Source organism: Pavona decussata, unplaced genomic scaffold (genome assembly GCF_977016875.1).
Source record: "Pavona decussata unplaced genomic scaffold, jaPavDecu1.1 SCAFFOLD_59, whole genome shotgun sequence".
NCBI lineage: Eukaryota > Metazoa > Cnidaria > Anthozoa > Scleractinia > Agariciidae > Pavona > Pavona decussata.
The window spans coordinates 2,000,001-2,023,615 of NW_028145481.1; the positions used below are offsets into that span (position 1 = coordinate 2,000,001).

The 23,615-nt window shown below is 36.4% G+C and overlaps 3 protein-coding genes across 5 annotated transcripts in view; 1 reads left to right on the forward strand and 2 right to left on the reverse strand.

Moving 5' to 3' along the window:
* The window catches only part of LOC146479382 (uncharacterized), a 59,346-nt gene extending 58,916 nt beyond the window's left edge, over positions 1-430 (forward strand). The window contains exon 14 of the mRNA XM_085111020.1: positions 1-430. This exon is cut by the window's left edge and continues 92 nt beyond it. The gene's annotated coding sequence lies outside the window, so the exon portion shown is untranslated.
* Positions 431-563: 133 nt separating this feature from the next.
* LOC146479385 (uncharacterized) lies at positions 564-4,317 on the reverse strand. 2 transcript variants are annotated; one of them, XR_014864950.1, is made up of 3 exons: positions 3,471-4,317; positions 1,808-2,420; positions 564-1,656 (listed from the first exon to the last, which is right to left on the reverse strand). XR_014864950.1 is itself a non-coding variant. In XM_085111025.1 (2 exons), the coding sequence occupies exons 1-2, from the start codon at positions 4,275-4,277 to the stop codon at positions 2,148-2,150; spliced, it is 1,080 nt and encodes a 359-aa protein (XP_084967151.1). In that variant the 3' UTR covers positions 564-2,147. The 2 variants fall into 2 exon arrangements, 1 of the variants encoding a protein (XP_084967151.1); XM_085111025.1 differs by having other exon boundaries at positions 564-2,420; positions 3,471-4,277.
* A 3,956-nt stretch (positions 4,318-8,273) lies between these two features.
* Positions 8,274-23,545, reverse strand: LOC146479386 (uncharacterized). 2 transcript variants are annotated; one of them, XM_085111023.1, is made up of 15 exons: positions 23,419-23,545; positions 22,873-22,998; positions 21,237-21,359; positions 20,406-20,528; positions 19,395-19,530; positions 18,179-18,238; positions 17,367-17,426; positions 16,477-16,498; positions 15,632-15,742; positions 15,280-15,380; positions 14,666-14,734; positions 14,044-14,115; positions 12,798-12,896; positions 9,910-10,011; positions 8,274-8,987 (listed from the first exon to the last, which is right to left on the reverse strand). In XM_085111023.1, the coding sequence occupies exons 1-15, from the start codon at positions 23,538-23,540 to the stop codon at positions 8,877-8,879; spliced, it is 1,437 nt and encodes a 478-aa protein (XP_084967149.1). In that variant the 5' UTR covers positions 23,541-23,545; the 3' UTR covers positions 8,274-8,876. The 2 variants fall into 2 exon arrangements, with proteins under 2 accessions (XP_084967149.1, XP_084967150.1); XM_085111024.1 differs by having other exon boundaries at positions 23,360-23,539.
* Between the last annotated feature and the right edge of the window lie 70 nt (positions 23,546-23,615).

The following is a 23,615-nucleotide window of genomic DNA, read 5'->3' on the forward strand; positions in this document are numbered from 1 at the left end:
GTTTCAAGTGCAACATGGACGTACTTCCAGCTCGACAGACACGTTAGCGCTGTATTCTCCGCTGAAAGTATCATATCTTCATTTAATCTTTAATAGAGGTACTCCTAATATATAGTTAGATAATTTTATGGTTAGATCATTTTATAGTTAGTTCAATTATTTGAGGCCTGTGCTGGTACTTGATCAGTAAAACAAAAAGTGCAGGGATCTGATTGACGAAGCTCTCCTAAGATAAGATGTATCCGAGTATTGTTTCTTCACAATAGACTATTGTTAAAATGAAATTGAACAATTCTATAGTATTTACTTTGAAATATTTTACAACGTACTTCCTTGAACATGAAGAAAAAGGCGTTTTGTTATCGATTTAATGACTGCAAAATTTAAGATATTGAATCGTTTGTAGTTATATACTGTAGTCAAGTTTTATGAAATATATAAACGTTTTATAGTGTTATACCATAAACTGTTTCCTAGATATGTGGCGATAGTTTTGTTATTTATTTTACTCCCAAGAAAAGTATAGTCCCAGAAAAAACTGGCAAACTGTGCATCAACAGCAGCCGCAGCCAAATAGTAATCACATGAATACATTTGCGAGTTAAAAAAGGAAGACCTGACGTAGAAAATTGAGAAATCAATTAAGCTTATAATAATAGGTGCTGAGAAAATTCCGTAGGAGCTTAAGAGCTTATAAAATGTGATCGAGATTCCACCCCCCCCCCCCCCCCAGTTCTTCATCAGTATTTCATTTATCGATTTTGCATATATTTAAATGTACGTATTTTAGCATGTAAATAATTGAACATTTTTTTTTCTTTTTATTTTTGTCTACTTTTTATTACATTGTATTGTTACTTGTTATACTCGACCCCACAAGCTTTTTAGCTTTACACTTTTATCAAGTTGAAATAAAGGTTACTTAAAAAAAAACTTAAAAGTTCTCTTTGGGTGCCTGTGATATTACGGTAAATAGACAATGCTTGAGTTTCACTCTGCTTCCCATCTTAGAAATACTTTAACCTCCTGTTTGAAAACATTAATACAAGTGGCCTGGTTTAATTTATTAATTAATAACATTTGGTAACGAATTCCATACTCTGGGACTTGAAAGGCTAGAGACAACTTTTTATATTACGAAGTTCTACAAAACTGAACTCATATTATGACGCCTAGTTCCACCATTCTTCAATAGTATGCAAATGAATATTTTAAGTGTACCGTTGCAACGCTTATCAAAATACACTATTTTGTGGCCGAGGTTGAATCGAAACTGGACATTCTTACATTTTCATGTTTTGAGCCCGAAACGTTCTTGGAATTAAATGTACAGGATTTCCGAAAACCGATACACACATAAACGTGACTGGGAAACCTAGAAAAGACTATTTTGCGCTTCGGCATGTGTGCCTACCTGGCAGAGATTTAAAGTGCAGAACTGAACTGATAAAAATGCTTTCTCTCTTACTCTCGACTTGGGTACTGCATGACGCAATTCAAATCTGGGTCAATTTCAGCCTTAACGTACTTATAAAAAAGAAAGCAGACTTCCAACTAAAACGTGGTTTAGATCATTTTCATTTCGTTTACAGAACAATTCAAAGGCTGGGGATGATTCCCGTCCAGCCAAACGTTTCGGTTTATTAATCAGAAAAACTAACGCAGAGAGATTTCGACGTTTCGATGACATCCTGTCATCATTATCAAGAAAATGAAGACAATTTACATAATTAAGTAGACAAACCTAAACTGATTAATTTAATAACAAAAGTCAATCTTATACGTTTCGGTTTATAATTCTGGAAACTTTCCGTCCCAAATGAAAAGGCATTTTCTTACCGGGCGGAGGGCCTCGTCTTCAGTTCCAAACTCGCGGTCTCATTGGTAGTTCAAACGCTTACTGCGGTATGGCGCACAAGACGACAAAATGGAACGGAAGGGGAATTTCCGTCAAGACGGCCCGAGTAGAAAAACTGGAGTATCTTCACAAGTATTCCGTTTGTTTCGGAAAATTTCCGGTATATGCGTGCATTCACATTTTATCCAGTTCAGTGCCAGTTAAATCAAACATTTTGGGTATATGAAAAGTGCCTAAAGAACCCCTCGCGTCCAGTTCAGATTTTAAAAAAAATGTACTGCTTGTACTCCTAATAACTCTCAGAGTTTTCGGTCAATTGAGGCAATGATTCATAGCCGTAATCACCCGTGCGCTGATGTTGGAATCTCGCTTGAGATGGATAGCGGAAGGGCGAGTAAAATGATCCTTGGCGACTCCTGCTCTCTTCATGCTGAGAACAGCGGATATCAATCCCTTGCCATGCGCCGTCCTGAAGGCATCCTTGTAGCGTTTCAGCAAATGTGTTGCTCAATTGAATGCGTATTGTCCTGCTTCCGTCAGCTACTGGAGGCTGTGAGGGAGACTGAAATGAGAAATAAATAGAGCGGTTTCAATTGAGTGTCGAAAGTAATTGCGTTTTTGCTTTGGTTTTGCATAACTACGCTCTGTGATTAGTTGATAAAACTCGCGCCACTTTCTCAACCAATAAGATGTAAAAACAAAACCAATCGTGCCTCGCTCGCACGCGTTTTCCCGCGCTTGGCGCCCTGTTACATGTATTTGCTTCAAATTCTGATTGGTTTATTGCGCTGCTGGCACCTGTTGTGATTGGCCAGAGTAATAACTTTGGTTTGGGTTTTACGACACTCGATTGAAAACCACTCTAATGTCAAGGATACAAGCTCGCTTTATATCCCTGTCAGCCCCATTAGTGATCTGATGATTTTCTATTTTCTCTTTACATTATCATTACTTGGTCAAGCAAACAGGTGATGAGAATGAAGAAAATAATCACCACAAATAAAACGTCTTGATGTTTGAAGAAAGTCTCCCAAGTAAAACCGTGAGAATTACATGGAGAAATCGGTAAGAAGGTTGATCGTAAAGTTCCTAATCAATTTAAATTTGCACACTTGTCAAGATCAATTATCCTAAGAGAACTGGCAATTTCATCATCTTGAGAAGCGAGAATCTCATTTACATAATTGACTTTTAACACACAATTTTTATATGCGACTATAAAACTAGTTTCGTCGAAAGACCTCGTCAATAACTCAATTTCGTTATATTAAAATTCAGCCTGACACAATAAATGCACGATTTGGATTCTTATAAAAAAGAAAACAAATATTAACTGCTGTAACTATACATAACCAACAGCGCTTTACAATCATCCTAGGAGACCCAGGGCAGTTAGTCGGGTAGCAGGGATTTTCGTGGGCGAAAGTTTACTCTGAGAAAACGTCTGTAAATTTTTCATTTTTCAACTTACATTTTCTCAGCTGATATTACACCTGATATGCTGAAACTTACGAATTTGAATTTTCGGCCGCCATTTTGGAGAAGGGTCTATTGATGCTTCTTAGTATCAGACGAGCTACAAGAGAAACTTTATTTTGTCTAAAACACATACCTGTCTTTCCGTCTCAGCATTTTCCAGCGCGCTTGTGATAGGTGTATACCTATCGTAATGGGAACTCATCGATGACCTGGGTGAACGGGCCGGCGAAACGGAAATCAAAACTTGCAGATTATCACCACTTTCACTTGGAGGCCAATCGTACTTTTTTGATAAATAATTTTTTATTTCGCCGTATAGGATCACAGTCACCCCGACTGAAAAGAGCGTGCACAACAACATAATACTGCCAATGGACTTTGAACGAATAATCGCTAAGCCATAAGACTCGTCTGGTTTTTGGACTTGAACCGTGGCATTGCAGAAACTTGTGAGAACCGTACTAGACGGGCCAACTTGAGCACAAACGTAGTAATGTGCTTGTAGAAAGCTCAGCGACAGCCAAATTAACGGGTAGAGAAAAGAAAAAACGGCTGACAAAGTAATTTTGACCAGACACCAATCGCGGTTGAGTTGTCTGCAGCGAAAGCAGGATTCTGTATGTAATTTCCATGGTGTTCGCTCGTCGTATTGATCGCAAGAAAGCTTGAACTCGTAGAATTTCTTCAGAACCTTCCAAGGAACACTGTCGTTATCTTGTCGGAGATAAGAAAAAAAAGCGACCATGTAAGAGGTTAGGGATGGGAAAAGGAACATGAGGGTCCCATAAGCCACAGACCAGGTACATGGGCATGCGTAGTCCTCTTGCTGCCAAAGAAAGAGCTTGAATGCGACTATGAGGAGCAGCAGAAACACACCATGCCATCCCAGAATTCCTACCAAGGTGGAGCTGAGCGCCATTTTGCCGACCGGTCGAGCCATGATTGTACACCTATCACACTTGTTCAGTTGTATTACAAACCTAAAAAGGAGGGTCTCGGTCAACTGTCATAGAGATATAATTTTACTGTTATGAACCGTCAACTATTGAAAAATGGAGATTTCTAACTATCAATCCTCAATGAAAGGCGAACATTGGGGTAGTCATGCCGTTTGACTCTCACACCAAAGCTGTGGAGTCAAAAGATTGGTTTCAGCCCTAGCATGTCCCTTCAGCCCTGATACCACAAAGGCTGATTGCAACGTTTACGGAGCTATTTTAATCTGACGAAAGTCGTCATTGCCGGCCCATTCTGGGACTCGATTGCCATATTGTTCGTGTAATAATTCATTGCAACTCTGTAAAGTTTCATAGTGCCCGGTTAATGTCTTTTTGTATTTTCATCCTTTTTAACTTTGTTATACTTTTCTTCGTTGTCATATATTTAAAAGAAAGCTATTTAGAAAAAGAAACGTGCTTAAGGGTGACTTTACTCTAGTTTGTAGTTTATTTATTTTGATTGTTGTACACAACTATTTTTTATAAGAATTATCGGAGAAACGAGGTAAACGTCTTGAGAATCGTGATCTTTTAATATTTTTAAGATGAGTTCATACCAATAAAGCATGCATAAACAGAATAGCCATGCATGTGGATCAATTGGAAAATAAAAAAGAAAAGGAAAATGGTGTAAGTTCGATATCAGCACATACACCAGGAAATTCAAGAGCTTCAAAGTCACATACGGATATGAAACAGCGACCTAAACATTGGCCGAGAACAGGTTAAAAAAAACAAAATATTTGTTTGTCATCGGTAGGAAAGGCATCGCGTGACCGCATGGCATCACAAACCGGTTCCAGTTGGGTACAGTAGCAAGCCGGGTGATCGTCACGCGATGTCACTTCCAAACTCCAGCACTTGCTGGCCGGTACAGCTAAATGATATTAAAGCAATATTTAGACGTTCAAATCAATTATATAAGGGAAAGAGAATGTTCACTTACATTTTACCGTAGAAACGGATGCCTAAATGACGAATTAAATGTTTGGTTTATCAAAAGAGTCGATAAACTCGAAACGTCAGCCGGCTCGAATTTCTTTACGGTAAAGGCCAATTAAATTTACCTTAAGTATCAACTCAGTTGATAAACCAAACGTTCGTTTCTACTCCCTACCGACGCAGCACCACAATTTCTTTAGAAACTAACTCCTCATGCATGACGAATCAGTAAACTGTTTTAAACCCGGATCACATGTGCTAACATATTTTTTTTCCTAAATTGGAAATTTTAACCCGTCGGCGATGCTATACTGGCTCTTTCTCGAAACTCAAAGAGATCTTAGCGTAAAAGCCAGAACGTGACAGTAGTACTTCATAAAAGGAAACAACTTACCGATTCTGAGAGACAGTGCCTTGATTTCGTTCCCAAAAAGCTGGCAACAATCTCAGACGGGCGATGACCTTGCTTGTTTCGATAATATCCGTCAGCGGTACGGTGAGTTTGTATGCTGTGCGGCATGGTTTTGCCATTGGCTGAGGGGCGGGACGGGGTTACGATGGGGCACGCATATGATAGCTAATTGTAGCGCGCACAGGCAGAATGTTAATTATAAGATTGATGGGGCAATTTCTCCCGATGAAACATTTTGGTTGCTAATGCTGAATGTCGGCGTTGTCAGGCCAATGGAATTACTACTCGTGTGTAGTGCAACTGGTTTAGAATGGCTTTCCTACATGATCCTATAGGCGAGTATATCTTGGCCTTGTCCATCTTCCTATATTTCAATTGGCAATAGATACTCCCACGCGTGTCAGTGAAAAGGCCATTTTAGAGTGATTTTACTTGACCCTTGAAACAGAGAATAACAACTAGTACCAAATAGCTACAAGTAAAAGACGATGGAATTAGTGCATAATAGCGCGTAGTATCCTACCTATTTCACAGGTAAAGTAACGTCGCTCTAAAAGATTTTGCTTAGAAGCCTCGGCTAAGTAATTACCATTGTTCAACTTCATTGTTATTTTTCTTATAAAGGAGCACCGTTACGGAGATTTACTGTATTCTGTTCAAAATGCTCAAAAATATTTGACAAGCAACCTTTACTTTTCTCTGAAACGAAAATTTTGATAAAACACCAGGGCCCAGTTGTTCAAAGCTTGATTAAGCTAATCCTGGATTAACCTGAACTTTGATTCGAGTTTAATAACCAAACAATAAAGATTTTTCGAAAAGATTTTTGTCCATTAGTTTTGACTTAGCCTTTTCTTTGTCTTTAGCTTAAAACTTGCTATCTAAGAAATATTTAACGAGGGAAATAAAAACCTCGGTTACCGTTAACTTTTAATCGAGGATTAGCGTTAATCGGCTTTTGAACAACCGGGCCCAGGAGGAAGATATTATAATAAGCGACTTCTCCAGGGAAGAACTGTCATCAGTTTTTTGTGACTACTTATCTGAATAAAATAAAATTAAACAAATCAACTTATGAAACTGGGCTCTAGAAAGTATGGAGGAATCGGATGAAAATTTGTTTTCCTGGAATGTTAGAACGACCTAGTGTGGTTCGAAATTTTTCTGAAAAATTTCCATTCCATGCAATCCCTCATCCAGATTTTCTGGAATTCTTGTTCCATGGAACCATCCCCCCTCTGTTTTCACTAGAACGGCCCCTGTTTTTGACATTTATCACCGTTTGATAAACAAAATGCAGCAAGGCGACAATATAAGGTTCTTAATTAGAATCTGTAATATAGGAGAGGCGATGAACACAAGAGATCAGAAGTATTACTTGATTTTAAAATTTATGGAAGATAAAAGACGAAATACAATAAATTCTTTTATTTATCATGTTAAATCTATTTTTTAAGTGTTATTCGTGATATAACTTAAAAACGAAAACACCAATAGGAAGACTGGACATAACTTATTGTAAGCTCCACCATCATAATAAATTAATAAAGAGCTGATAATTTATATAAATTCTTAAACCCAAGACTACTGGCTATTATTTTTTTTATGATAAGCGATATGGAAATTAACACATTTGTCGTAGGGAATGTTTGGTCTTATGAACAAAATTTGGCCACCGTGAAAAGATTCGAGTTCTGACGTTTCTAGCGTGTAATAACGCTTAGTATTCGCTTTGACGAAGTGCTAACGCTCGAAAGGTCAGCACTTTTACACGGTGGCCAAATTACAATTTCAACTCTGTTGATAAACCACGACGCAGCACCAGTTTCTTAGAAACCAACCCCCTTATATTTGTGATGACACCATTTATGTGAGGCTTGACACTTCACAGGCGCTAATAAATATTCCGATATCTTATATAAAAATTAAGGTTTACAGACCTAAGTCTTTTGCTAAATTACACATATTTAAAAGTAAATTATACTGTATCTATTTCTTTCTTAAAATATAAATTAATTGCCCAAAAGTGGACGTAATATTGTCATTAAATCCCTATACAAATCTTAAAAAATAAAGACAGTTAAGACCTAAGGGACTTTAAGAAATCGTTACGGCAACGCTAACGAAAATGTCACTTGCAAATATAAATTCTCTTTTACTCGCAGTACTTCACGATTATTCCAATTCGTTCAACTTGTATAATGTGGTCGAACTATCCAGTAACAGAACAGATGGGAACTGCGTTCAAGTTGAGACAGAATGAAAAATTTGCGGTCAAATACTCACGTTCTCCTCAAAACATCGAATATGGTCCCTTTCATGTTGTTGCTGGCCGAGTACGGTGAAGAAATGTGTCAAATATATAACGCACGTGCAAGGCCTTTGTTTTTCTCATTAAATCCTATTGTTTTGTGAGGTTCTCGTTGCAGTCGCCGTAGTAGCTTCTTAAACTCCCTTAATTACACGCAGCATGCTCAGTATATTCTCCTATTATCAACTGCTGCCATTACAACTAAGGCCATGTTCATATTAAAGTTCAGATGTTGATGAAAATTCTATTTTCTTCTTACATGGGCTACTTCTATATCCCTTATAAAATTTCTACAGTATTAACCATTTCAGTTATTTTGGGTGACTTCTTTTTTCTTCATTTGTTTGCTTTTTCGTTTTGTTTTTTTTACTTTCCAACTAACTACTGCAACTACTGTCTGTCATCTTAGTTTTAAACTAAGGGCTACCGGTTCATCTGTTTACATTGACATGTACTACTTACTAAGCGAGTAAAAACACGTTACAAACATGATGTCATCATGAACTGAGAAAACTAGTACGAACAAGCTAAGAATTTTTAAAATATCACCTGATTACTGTCCACGTTATTGATATAATAATAATGCTCTAAGCTTAGCTTCAGAGCCCGAGAGCATATGCTTCCAACATCGGTACTAAACTTGTCTAGTGAATTTACGGCTTCGTCGAATAGCTATCTTCAATCTGTCGTTACACTTGAAAGTTAAATTGTAAATTACCCTTACATAGAACATTCAAGACACCTTACCTTTGAAGGAAAACACTACTTTATCGTTCGTTACTTTAAACCTGTCTTTTCAGAAGTTAAATAAAATTAAAACCACCACAACTATGATGATTAACGGCGAAGAGAAAATTCCCAGTACTCTCCACTTTCTCAATTCGCACTACAGTAAGACGAAATAGCATTGATCATATTACGACGCTCCGTTCCATCGACTGCCCAGGCGTCTGCTCGGTTAAGAAGCTCTTTAAAGTCTGTAAAAAGCTGAATAGGAGGTCACATTGATTAAGAGACCAGAATACGTTACAATATCAGGTTTCCCAACCACTATATTAAACGCATGTATATAACATAGTAGTACGTATTTTTTCTCAATTTTGAAACAGTCATGTTAGTGAATACATGCTTGCATGTCATATAACAAGTGCTTAGCCTTGCAGTATATAAGTCTTTGTTAAAAACCGGATGATTGGATAATCGGCAATTCCAGAGTTTTGATTGGCCTAGCGGCCATGGTATATCAGCCATTATACCATGCTTAAGAAATAGAGACCATGCAGTCAAACCTCCTCCGTTCTTTCTTGCAAAATGACATCAGTTAAATCCAGCAATATTTCTTATTCGTTTTGTAATAACTCATGCCTGCTGGATATGGGATCATTTTAGCCAACGAGGCGCGTCTAGCATCTCATCGTATCCAACAGACGATTGGTGAAATAATTGTCAAATATATATCTGACAGCTGCTCTGGGCGACCAAATTTCTCCGCGTTGACCCTTCTAGTTTACTTGTGCAAGTTCAGCAAATTCAAGAATGATGGAAAAAAATGCTGGAAAAAATCCCGCATTTACGACTTACAGTACAAACAGCAATTAACAACTAGGTACTTCATTAATATTGTCACAGTAACGACGACTCCTGGACCATAATATTGTTTTCGATCTTGTTGTTGATTCGACTCCTACCTAACTATTGTGGACAATGTAAACATTTTATAAATAAAAACATTTCCCGCTTTCTTCCGAGATCAATTCCAATCTTTTTATTGCTAGTGCTATGAGAACGGAAAACATGCAAGAAAAGTCAAGCTGTTTGTGTAATAACATAAATTTCATATGTGCTTGAAGAATTTCTGAGTCAACTGAAAACGTCTTGCAGACCATTTCAGTTTTTCCTTTCTTCTTACCTCCTTAAGCCACGTCTTAACGTCGTCTTTCATGCAGTACCTCTTCACGACATCCTTTGCGCTCAATTCACTTGTTACCATCTCTTCCCTTAATTCACCCAGCTGTTAAACAAAAGGAATAAAACAGTGACGAGCCTTACTTCTCTAGACTCGAGTCTAACACCAGTCATATTATAATCCCCATCATATACGGTATCAGAAACTGTTATAACTTAATGGGGCTTGATGCCTTATGACTGGCTAATGCTGTGCACTGAGATGCTTCTGACTTGAAGTCTATAGGTAACAACAGGGAGCAATAGATCGGCGTATATAAAGTACAAGATTGAGTACGAGTACGACTTTCAAGCTTGCTCCTTTCAGTTCCCATTGCAGGCTTACCAGATGTAAGGGAGTCGGTCCCGAGAAACAAGATTGGAACGACAAGCGATCAAAGTAAATGAACATATATGAAAATTTAAGTGCGCTGAGGATGAAAGATTATATAGAAGAAAAGTTCTCGCAGTTATCTACGCAACCAGACTATTGCGACAAAAAACCTCAAAAAGAATTCAGGCTTCAGAAATTCAGTCTGAATTTGTTTTTTCGGGTTTTTTCGCAGCAGTTTGGTTGCTTACTTTACATAACTGCAAGAACTTTTCTTCTATGTAACCGATCTTTCCTGTCAGGTATCGTCTACAGTGACGTACTGTACCTGGTGGCTCTAATTTATTGCGTTCGACGTAGGAAGAACGCTTCCTAATACGGATTTGAGTCGAGATTTTATGAGACTTGTCATGGATGGGTCGATAGATCTTGGGACGTACATCTGGCATCCCCCGCAGATTTTTTTGAAAGTGGTCACAGCCAGGGTTTATTACGTCAACAGTGGTTCTCTGACGCTCCCAAACTGGAAACAGGGCAGACGTTTGTACTGGTCATCCGAGCCACGTGATGGTCTAACCAGATGTAGCGTCATCCCAATTATTATAAGTCAACCTCGTTCCCAGGGAGAGGACCGTGGGAACGAGGTTGATTAGGGACCGTTCATTTTTTACGAGCATGGGGGGGCTGGTGGGATTTGGGGGGGGGGGGGGGGCACGAGAAAAAAAATGACACTAAAGGGGGGGGGGGGCTACCAAAAAAAATTGAGTGAAAGGGGGGGGGGGGGGGGTCACCAGCAATAATTGGCTAGTAGGGGAAATTGAAAGTGGCTCAACACAGAAACAGATGAAGAAATTGAATATTGTTTCAATTTCCTAACCACTTTTAATTTGTTTTACATACCGAGGTCGAAATCTGCATTTCATATGAACAACAACTGAGGAAATGAAGCATATCTGTTGGAAAAGCAATAATGAATATAAACTGAAGTAGACACCTATGTTTGTACAAGTTCAAATCAATATAAAAACGTAACAGTCTCACTATTGAATCATCCGTGGGGGAGTAGTTTTCTATTAAGTGGTTGTACTCAGAACTATATCAATAGATTGTTTAATGTTCTGTTTAATAGTACTCACTTTTATAAAGACTGTTGATTGGTAAATTATTTGAACCCAGGAGTATCAGTAGACTCAGTAGTATGACTAGTGTGAACATCCAGATTAGTTTTTAATAATAGAACTGTTGTTGGTGACTTCAGTTGACGGTAAATCTGAGCAGAGGCCATCTTCAGAAAAGCTTGTAACTGTCATTTTTAATAGCAGTACTTTAATATCCAGGCGCGTAGGAGGGGGGTTCGAGGGGTTTGAACGAACCCCCTTTGAAGATCAATACTGGCGGAAGAAAAAGCACAATGAGGAGGTTGAACAACGACATGAGGTGTACCATCGAGAGAGTAGAATGTCCGCCCTGGTTCTAAATGCATATCAAATATGATATGCCTGCCAATCTTGACGAGATAGTCAATTTGTTCGAAGGCCTACACCCGAGAATGATGCAGTTTACCAGCTTGGTGTATGACTATCAGCAGATCGAATAGCTATCAGAACTTGGCCGGGCGCGGAATGTACATTGAACTTTCTTGTTTAAGTTGAAACAATTATGCCGCAGAAATGATGTATATAGCTTAAAAAGCTGCTGTAAAACAAATTTGTGATTCGCCTAAAATGGGTCTAAAAATGCAGGAAATGAGGTTTCTGGGAACCTAGATTTTCAAAAATTTCCGGGGGAGCATGCACCCGGACCCCCCTAGTAAGAGCGCCTCCGGCGCTCAGCAAGATTTGGGGCTCAACGAACACCCCTATCTAACCCTTACCTACGCGCCTGATATCTGTGTGTCCGCTGTTTTATTCTGTTTAATATGACTCGTAATCGTTGATTGGTATGCTTCGATCCGTATTTTGTTAGTCAGATCTGTACGTGTATTAATTGTTTCTACTCGAAGGGGAGTTATTTCACGTTAACCATTTGCTTGATTAATTTTTCTAGTTCATTTGAGAATCTAAATGGAAATTTAGGGTTTGCCGTCGTCGTAAACGTGTTGCTATCTATAAAACGTTTTTTTAAACAAGAGAAATCTTCACCTAAGCAGAGAACGGTAACTTTTTAATAGTACTGTAAAGAAATCACAGTAACAATTACGTTTATCTTTGATATAAACAGTACATAAGCGTTTTGTAAAAGTTAGGAGTATGATTTGTTTCTGGTTGGGCGGGAGGGGGGGGGGGGGGTCATCAGAAAAAAATTGTTTCTGCTGGGGGGGGGCATGTGGAAAAAAATTGCATGCTAGGGGAGGGGGGGGGGGTCATACAGTTGCGTAGTGGTAAATAACCAAATTCCACCAGCCCCCCCATGCTCATAAAAAATGAACGGTCCCTTATAAGTTACCGCCTGGTCGTGCTGGTTCTTTTTAACGGGGCGGCGTTCTGCTACAAGAAATAGTTAATGAATGGAATATTACTGACCTTGATGCTACAGGCTTCCTTTAATTCCACCGTGCAGTAATGATGGATACGGTGATACAGGATCCCTTTAGCTGCGCAGTAGCAACCGATTTTGAATTCCTGAAACAAGACCGGATGGGAGAAAACCTCTTCACTGTGTTTAAGTATGAACATATGTCGTACATGTCCCTTAAGCAAAGTATGCTCATCAAAATAATTATTCAAAGCGTAAAAAATATAAATAAATAAATGAAATAACAATAAATAAATAAATGAATAAATAAATAAATAAATGAATAAATACATACATACATACTTTATTCGTCCCAAATGGGCTTTTCAGAGAAGAGGTAATTAATACTATATACAAATAAATTAAGTTTTAACTAATTAACTAGAAAGTAAAATGACTTAATCACACCGATTTATTAAATCTAAACGCTGTTAAAAATGTTGAAAGGAAGGGGTTGAGTACATGAACAAATTGATTAGAACTGCCCTTGAGTCCTGTCCTGTACCTTTTATTTCTTTGAGTGCTATTTTATGTCAGTGTATTCTTTTCATTTAAAGATAATAAAGTGTTGTTGTTGTATGCATGACAATAGACATTAGAATTTGATAACAGGGAACATGTCAGAAGGCATGTTGCAAACAGTCAGGTTTCAGGCAACAGGGCTTAGATATGTTAAAGAGGCTTAGTATTGACATAAAGCTGCACAATTTTTTCTGCTCTGACAAGACAAAAATCTTAAATGTAAGTGTTTTCCCAGGTAAAGAACAAAAAATATCCAGTTTTCAGCGATTTTTTTTATTATAGACACGGTAAGAATTGAAAAAAAAATGGCCTTTTTTTTTTTTTTCCAAGCTGCAATCCATTTCCATCCAGGTCATCGTTTGGTAAAGATAGTTAACAAAACTGGGCCCGATTATTTTAACATTTCCATTTAAACATGGTTTTGGGTATTCAAGATGACACTAAAATTACTAATATGGCTTAATTTTCCCCTTTGTTGAAAATTATTATAATAGATGATTGAAACTTTACAGTACATGTCATGTACACGTAAGCACAGACAAATATTAATTTCTCGTGAAAGTGTTCCTGTATTCGTCTTGCCCCACCTTGATTAGTTTTGTAACTATTTGTGGGACAAGCCATTCATTCTGCTATTTTTCAAACAAAATGTTGTTGTTGTCAATTGAGTTTGCCTGGAAACAACATAACAAAACAAAACAAAAAGAAAAGAGTTCAGCTAGTTATGCTCACCTTCACTAATTCCCCATCTGACTCGTCATAAAACGAAAACAATTTTGTAAGACATCGGTCCCTTTTGCATGCCTACAAGAAGTTTGTAAACATGCAGTTATAAAATGAGGAATCAGTATTAACTTTTAATCATTACATATTTTACATATTTTACACCTGTGTGTGCAAGGTCACGGGTAGCCCAACGTTACATAAATTGTGGCTTAGTCATTTGCGGTAGCTGGTGTCAACAAAAACCAGTTTTTAAATTCTAATTCAGTTTTTTTTATTACCATCAGCAAAAAAATTTAAACTAAAGAAATTAATTATATTCATATTCATGAAGGTAGCTACTACATTTGAAGTCTGTTAGGCGCATAACTGTACAGCGCAAGGTTCTCTTTAAGTTTCAGAGTAGACGGCTAGAATCGGTAGGAGTTAAGGTCGCTCAACGAAGCAGGTTTAGTAAACGCCTTCTTTTCAAATAGTAGGTGGCTCAAAGTCCGATTGAGTCCATTTTTTAGCCAGGGGTCTGCCACATATGATAAAGAGAAAACATTCCATTTGACAGGAATGGGAGTGGTTACTTCTTGTCAGCTCAATTACATTTTTGTTTGATTTTTTTTTTTTTTTGCATTCTTACCTGGCACTTGGCATCCATGGATGATGAAAGAGTTGTCTTTTCGAGAACACTGCATTTTCTTAGCATTTCCTGTTGAAATTAAGAGCAGCAAGACAAATTTAAAAGCCTGTCGTGTTACTTATCAAGATTCCATTCAGAAATTTGTTTTTAGATCACGGATGCCATATAAGGGTTCAATTGGTTACTAGCAATTTTGTAATGTACGTTTATGATTGAAGGGCCCAGTGGCAGAATTTATAGTTCAAGTGATGAATTGAGGCCTTTTCGCCTTTTTTGGCCTGCAAACTTGTTATCAAGTAAGAACTTTTATTAAGCTTGCAAAATAACCCATCACAGCATTAAAATTGAAGTAAATGTACGTTTCCAACAACTAGTTTACCAGTCTACATGTATTTGCATCCAAAATTATTGCAAGTTTTAGGGGATTCCAAAATCAAATCATCTGCACTTAATTACACCCTAATTTCCAAATAGGCCTTTCAATCCACTCGAAATTCAGCAGTAGGCTTAATTTAATTATATTATTACATCTGGCTCTTAAATTAACCCGGCATGCATACAGAAGACTACTGGTGCTATAGCGGCTACCTCCTACAAAATTAATACAACTGTACCTTAAAATCAACGCCCCAAGCACTGCTGTCAACAAGGCTCTTCCTACCCTGCAAATCGTCCTCGATAACCTTCTTTGCTTTTTCAAACAAAGGATCTGATTCTGTGAAGACGTTTAAAAGATAAAGTCACCTAAGGTTCACCAGCATCAATAATTCTGAAAGAATGACGGTATAAAAATGGTAAAAAATAATAGACTTACAAAACTTGTAAGCTAAGTGTTTCTTTTGAAATAAATAAATTGTGACCAGGAAAAGTTCCATTTAAATAATAAAATGATAGGAAAGGTAGATAACAAACATACATGTATATACAAATGTCAATAAATTATACATGTTTCATGTACTTTCTTACCTTTCTTTAAAGGGTGATCATTCTCTAAAATACTTGTCAATACCATCTGGACAAATAATTCATGTGCTTCCTTTTTGGATAGCTTCCGCAGCAGCTGTCGCATACTTTCAACTGATAAAAATTATTGAAACAACATGTTTAGAAATTCAGATACTTTAAAATTACTTCTAAGGCACTGTAGACAGACATATTAACTGAGTCCTGAGTCTGGAGGTTAATTATACCAACTTCAGCCTTACTATATTGTACATCAGCTTGTTTAAAAGAAAATGTTAGACTGTCAAGATAATGCCTAAATGGTGCAGACACACAAGATCTCAAAACTTCATGTTCAGTAAAATGTATTACATGTAGCCTATATAAGAGTCAGTCACTCAGCCACAGAAAAAAATGCAGACTTAATGTGTACACAATAAAAGGCCAACAATGTCTCAACAAATGTCAAGTCCAGTATTAAGCTTCTAACTGTAAATTAATTTTATTCCCACGAACATTTAAAGGTTGCTGTGGGCTACCTTTTACACCACAGTACAACTACATGTACACTGTACATGGTGTACAACCTCTGAATTATACAGCTACAAAGGCATATTATCTCTGTATAAATTGTTTACTTGGCTGCAGTCATTTTTAGGTGTCATGCATGCAGTTGTTTTCATTGCTGTCTTCCATAACTGATAAAGTTTAAACTTTAAATCTGTACATCTATATAATTATATACAATGTATGCAAGCCTTCATTACTGTCAACTCACAGAAAAACTTATTTTCCAGTAACAAACAATATGGCAAACTTTCACTTGATTTTTTAACACTTAAATAGAAAATTCCTATCCAGTTTTGTACCTTCAGCTTGATCTTGAGAGTCCTACAAGTTAAAGTGAGGTAAACAGACTTAATAAGTCAGCAAAATGAACACTTATAGTCGAGATTGTTAAGATCTTGGATCACATACATGCACAATTAATAATTCGACTTTTGAAATGGTTCGGGGGCCATCATCAATGCCAGGCAATCAGTATCATGACCAGAATTATCATTTTGGTCAATGCATGGCCAGTCCTGATCAATGGAAATTCTTGGGACACTTTGCAAACACACGTGAAGAAATTTGTCTTAAGTTTGTAAATGCATAGCCACATAAATTGTCAGTGTCTTACAGACTCTTGGAGCTGTGTCCTCCCTGCTGCCCCACCCCCCCCCCCCCCCCAAAAAAAAAGGTTTATAACAATTGGATTGGTTCTGAATTTAGAATGGGAACAGTACTGTTTTGAATAACCCATTTTACAGTTGTGTGCATAAGTGACCTGCCCTTGGATTGGAAGTGAGGCAGGGGTAAGCTTGTTTTGATACAAACCTCTCTGCTTTTCATAGGTAGATCATGCTGTTCTTATGCTAACTAGCTTGCATTTAGATATGAAAAGCAGTGAGGTCTGTATCAAAACAAGGTCACCCCCAGCCTCGCTTCCAGCCCAAGGCTAGATCACTTTAAGCACGTGTCAACTGTAAAAATTATGGCCTATTCGAAGGAGGTCAACATGCACTTTCACAGACACCAAATTATATGGTCCCAAATGAAAGGTGTAAATATGATAATGACGGAGTTCTTTTAGTGATTTTAGATTGTGAAATTTTTCATCTGGCACTTCCATAATAACCTATACATGTATGTATGTGCATGTATCAGATTCTAAACCCAGCACATGGTGAATGATGACTGCAATTACAGCTCTTACCATTTCCTGACTGATCTCACAGTCTTCCACAATGAAATCACTCAAGGAGTCGTCTGAAGACTGAAAGATGAGGATTTTAGGCATACATTTAACTTGTTTTAAAAATATATGCTTGACTTTTGCGACAAAAACACATGAATGTTTGTAATGATATGAATGTTAATTGTGGACCTCAAAGGAGACATCTCTTGACAATTATTACTACACTGTATCTATCCTTCAAGTCTCATTGTCATAGGTTTTACACTAATGTGTATGAAGCTATGGAGGGGGTCATAATCTGAAATGATGACACAAAAAACCCAGTCTAAATAGCGTTAAGGGTTTACATATATAATTATTATTTTAGTCTACAATTCATGCCGACTGAAATTTTGGATTCACCTAGCTGTGTGTACATGTATGGTAAGTACAGGTACAGTCAACTTCCTTTATTGCGGACGCCCTCGGGATCACGAGTTAGTGTCCTTAATGGTGAGAGTCCGTAATAGCAGGAATTTATATATGTGTATTTATTAGCATTGGAATGCTATAATGTTAATAAATGCACGTAAATATGCATGTGAATTTTTTGAATTAGAAAAATCACCTTTTAAACCTCAGATATTTATAATTTCAGTTTGGTTATAGATAGTTCAATTTAAACTACAGTGTACATGTAGAGTGCTTGAGTACTTGAAATAAGCATTTTCCGGCCTGATATCATGACGCAATTAGTTTAGGGATCTTTCCATTTCAGGCAAGCAATGTTTTATCCTAGCCAATTCACCCCCCATTATGTCAGACAAATAATTATTAATGTTTTTTGTTACCTCAGAATCAGCTTCTTGGCTGTCATACATGTAAGGATCATTTGTGCTGTTTTCATTTTCCTGCATAGCACAAAATCAGATGTAAGTTACCATATATAATGAGTACAGGTGAACAATTTAGTTACATGTAAGCTACCTGAAACTGAGATTTTCTATTCTCAATCTCAATAATAATTTACAGATAAAACATTAACCAAATCACTACAGTAACTGTGAAGGAGGTTTGGAAATATATATGATCTTAATTATCATAAAATTTATTGAACTTAATTTGCTTTGAATTATTTTCTCCAAGAATTGTTTTACAATAAATTTGTTTGAAGCTACATGCAATCATACACTTAAAAGAGTGTTCATCTATTAATATTTCCTAGAGATCGTTGAAGTTGGTTAAAAGCAACCTCTGGATGTTTGGAAATCAGATGAAACACTCTTTCTCCCATTAGGTACAGTGTATATATTACTAAAAATACATAATTATCCCACTTTAGGGCCAAGTTTGCAGATGATCATTATCTATTGATAATTTAATTGAAATGGTACAACTGTACAAATTAGTAAGATAAATTAAAAGGAGCTGAACTTTACAAACAGGTCAACAATCTGCCTTTCGTTTGTCACATATCTGTGTTTCAGAATGCAATTCAATTTGGTTTGAGCTCTTAAGTGAGGGCTGTGGCCCTATATACGAACGGGGTTAATTTATTTCATTCATTGAATTAATATTTTTTTATTCATTTATTTATTTAACAAATTTAATGCATGTTAATTTATGTGGCTCAGTTGGTTGCATAATGTAAACGAGGAAAAAAATGTGATTGGACATTTTGACAAGATGGCCATATCAACAATTCACATGCAATTCTGCATTGTGCAGCTATACGATGCACAATTATGACCAGTTTTCATCATCAATTACCAGATTGACTGAGAAGTCATATTAATGACAAGTCAGAGTAAAATTCTGCAAATATTTAACTTATTACTGAAGCATCTCAGATTAGAAAGGTATGATAATCACACATTTAGCCGTCTCTGCAACTCAATATCTTAGCGCGGCAATTACTTGTAACTAACCCTTGCTGTTAGTAGTAACTAAAGACTTACATGTATTATAATAATGCATTAAAAAAATTGAAGAAAAAAAAAGAATTAGGTGGGGATTCTGGTACAATATCTCAGGTCTCTCCAGAATTTTTGTTTTACTTCCACTTACTGAAGAAACATTGGATTGCGTGAGTTGGTTCTTTTCTTGCTTTTCTGTTGGTTCTCCATACAATAAGCTCCTTTTCACGTTGGAAGCACTAGCTCTGGTCCTACGTCTTCCCAAAGTAGATGTAGGAGTAAATGTACTAAAAAGCGGGGATAAATTAATAATACAAAAAGCGAGGAGGTAGTCGTACATACAGTAGTACCTACATGTATTATTGCACTGTAAATAAAAAACATGCAATATAATATTATGTTAAAATATTTGATCTTGCATTAATCATGATTAGTTAATTGTCCCCTTAATGAACGAAACTCAGGTATGTACATGCATTATAACATATAAATTTCTTTCTCATAGGCACTACATTAGCGACCAGCTCTAGTTATGACTGCACAACTTATCAAATTCTCAAGGTGGTTGCTTATGGGAGCTTCAACTATATTTGGTGTATTAGCGATTAACTTACTCGATAAATACTTTGAGTATCCTACTTCAAGTAGGTGACATATATGGTGTACTACTAATAAAGTACAGTCAAGACATTTTTGCCTGTGGCACCCTTTAGCCTGTGCTGGCTTAAGCCCCAGTTAGGGGAGGGGGGCATATTTCTTCACTGCTGGACTGGCTGGCTATTTATGGCCCCACTGTACATTAACCCAGCCATGTACCCTCCTTGCAGTACAGGCATGAGGCACCCCCTCAGCATGGTGCTAAATACTGTATATTTGCTCAGAGACCCTCATCCAGTGTGTTCATCTGATCGGTTGGTTCTACATGTATATAATTATCTATAAAGCCTGCATGCCAATATAATTTCCCCACCCCAATTTCAAAAGTTACGAGACTTAACCCAATGCGAGACTGTATTTAGAGTGCATTTACTACCTTAAGAACACGTTAATTAAATACAGTAAAATCTACACTATAAATATATATTTTACAATATTTAGGTGCAAAATGAGTTAACTAATTTACAGTGTATGCCTGCACTCACTTCAATATTAATCAGCTTACCAGTTTGAGTTATCTGAGGATTCATCCTCATCATCAGAAAGAAGTTTGTGTCTTTTTCTAATGGATCCCTCTGTCTTTGATTGTTTTCTTGTCGGCAAGGGTGCCATTTCAGGAGTTAAATTACTATAAAGACAGTAAAATAAAAAGTGCACTGATAAGAGATTTTATTGGATATGTGCTTCTTACATTTCAAGATTTGCATAGCTTCACGTCTTTAAAGCTGGTGTAATAACAAGGGTGCCTGAAGGAACAACCAGTTTCCTTATTGGCGCTCTAGATTACTTAAGAATTGTTAGTATAATTATGATCATTTCAGTGCCAGTTCCTACTGAATTATTATTATTATTATTATTATTATTATTATTATTATTATTATTATTTTAATAACTGATATTATCCGCATACATTTTAAATATGAGCTGTTTTTCTTTAAGTATGTAAAGCTTATAGAAGCTAATTTAAAAAAAGTCTATTAATTTTTTTAGACTGTGAAATCAAATCTGAACAGAACTTTTCTTCAGAAACGAGATGCTGTGAGTCACAAGTTAAACAGTGGGTTTATTGTTAATTATTTTTTAATGAGTTTAACTTTTTTAAGTCAATTGTTTGTATAAAGTTGGATATTTTAAAACTAGAACTTTTAACTTGTAAGTAAACAGCAACTGATTTAGAATATGTTAGTTATTGGAATATGTTTATCATTAACCTACACATTAATTAAATCTAGTCTAAAATGGTAACTTAAATTGTTATAATATTATACATGCAGTACTAAGGCATCAATTAAATGAGTAAAAATGTATGCCATTCATGTCAATTTTATCAGCTTACCAGTTTAAGTCAGTTGAGGCTTCATCCTCATCATCAGAGAGAATTTTACATCTTTTTCGAACACATCCTCCTGACATTGATTGTTTTCTTGATGGCAGGGGCACCACCTCAGTAGTTGAATTACTATATAAAGACAAATTAAACAGTGCATTTAATGAATTTCAGTCTTTTATTGAGTGCTTAAAATTACTGCAAAGTGCCATGGATAACTAGTGCTCAGTAATGGCAGCCTATATTATTATTATTATTATTATTATTATTATTATTATTATTGTCATTATCATTATCATTATCATTATCATTATCATTATCATTATCATTATCATTATCATTACCATTATCATTATCATTATTATTATTATGTAAATTATTAATAAATTTTTTGTCAGAATGTGATCATATGAGTTTTTAGTACAAATAAGAATTATAGCTTTTCGTAAGTTTATGAGTTTTGTTTTTTCCTCTACTAGTAAATAGCTTGGAATATGTTAATGTAAATTAGAACTTTTAACTTGTAAATTTGAAAAATAAATAAAATTATTATTGTTATTATTATTATTATTATTATTATTATTATTATTATTATTATAAAAATATTATAACAGTAAAATATTTATTACAAAACCTTAATTAAAATCCTATTTACAATCAACCTGCTGTTACCAAAAATCCAATTAATTCATCAAAAACACTATTCATTTACAAATTCTAAAAAATAGAAGTAACTTAACCTAGTATAACAGAAGAGGAAATAGATATGATTTATAATAAAAGTTCAAAATTCTATAAAACAAAGAATTACATTATGCAGAGATATTAAGATCATACAATCAAATTATACTAATGACGGCTAAACCAGTGTCAATAAAAAGCCCTAAGTATAAAAGCATATAGACGTATTTCAGATTTCCGCACTATTATTATTATTATTATCATTATTATTATTATTATTATTATTATTATTATTATTATTATTATTATTATTATTATTATTATATCAAGGAGCAGTGCTGTACATGTATGAGGTGAAAATCACAACTCATGGCCATGCAGTGTACAATTTTTATGTAGTGTAAAAGCCCTAGGGTTGGCTTAATCAATACCCTAATCCTAAGGACAGACAAACAAGCACTGTGGAATAAAGCCCCACTGATGGTGTTAATTGGACAGTGCCGGAATATGACTGACTTCAAACTTAGCCTTGTCCGTATGACAGTAGTGAACTTACGCAACAGGACGGCTGAGGGATTAGGGGATCTTCACATAAATAGGCGATTTTCGACTAAAACTGGTGTTCTTTCATCGGTGACAACCTGAAAACCCCGAGCGGTAGGAATGTTACAATCTAGAGTGATGAATACTTGGCCGTCACGTTGGTCACACGAGTACAATTTGCCGTCCCACCTTATCAGCTGTCCTGTTGTGTAAACTCGCTAATACGAGAATGATTATTCAGTCGATAACTCAGGCATACTCGGAGAAAGGAAATCCGAGTTCTCCTAACAGGAGTCGAAACTTGAGTTCGGATGCTGAATCCGACATGCCATGTGACAAACATCCTGCATACTTTTAAGGATACTTACATTAGTAAAAACATGTACGCCGCTCACTAATCAATTACATGTAATCAACTTACCTGATAGAGTCGTTTGCTGCTTCCTCATCATCGGAGAGTATTTGACGTCTTTTTCCTACGGATCCTACTGACACTGATCGCCTTTTCGACGGCGAGGTTGTCACAATCACCTCAGGAGGTGAATTACTAAAGACAAATTAAAAGATGCATCGATAAAGGATTCAGTATATGAAAGCATGATCAAGCCCCAGATCGATGTTGGACTACGTGGTTCGCTTTCTCAGTTCTGCAAAGCTAGCTAATTAATTATATGAAAGAAGAACGAAAATTCATGTCCTTGTTGATCGTTTCTACTCCGTCCGACCATCCGAGAATTGGAAAGACTCTCTCTCTCTAGATCTCTTCCCTTATAAGAGCTTTCGATCGTTATTATTCGTGTTCCATGAATATGAACACACTGATCACTCTATTTATATTAAATCTACCTCGATGGACCACATTAACAGTGATGTCTACCATGCACAGACAGTGCATCGAAGAAACTCACCGAGTTCGATTTTTGACGCAAGTTACGTGGATGAAAGCTTACGTTTGTAAGCAACTTACTAGATTGATTCATCCTCATCGTCAGAGGAAATCTGATTCCGTTTTCTGACGGATCCGGCTGACATTGTTCGCTTCCTCGAAGATGCCATAATCTTCTCGGGGGTTGAATCGCTCCCGCTCATATCTCGCAAATATCTGATCGATGTCTAAGCGACATCCAAATACGTGAAAAAAGTACAGTTCTTAAAGATCGGGGG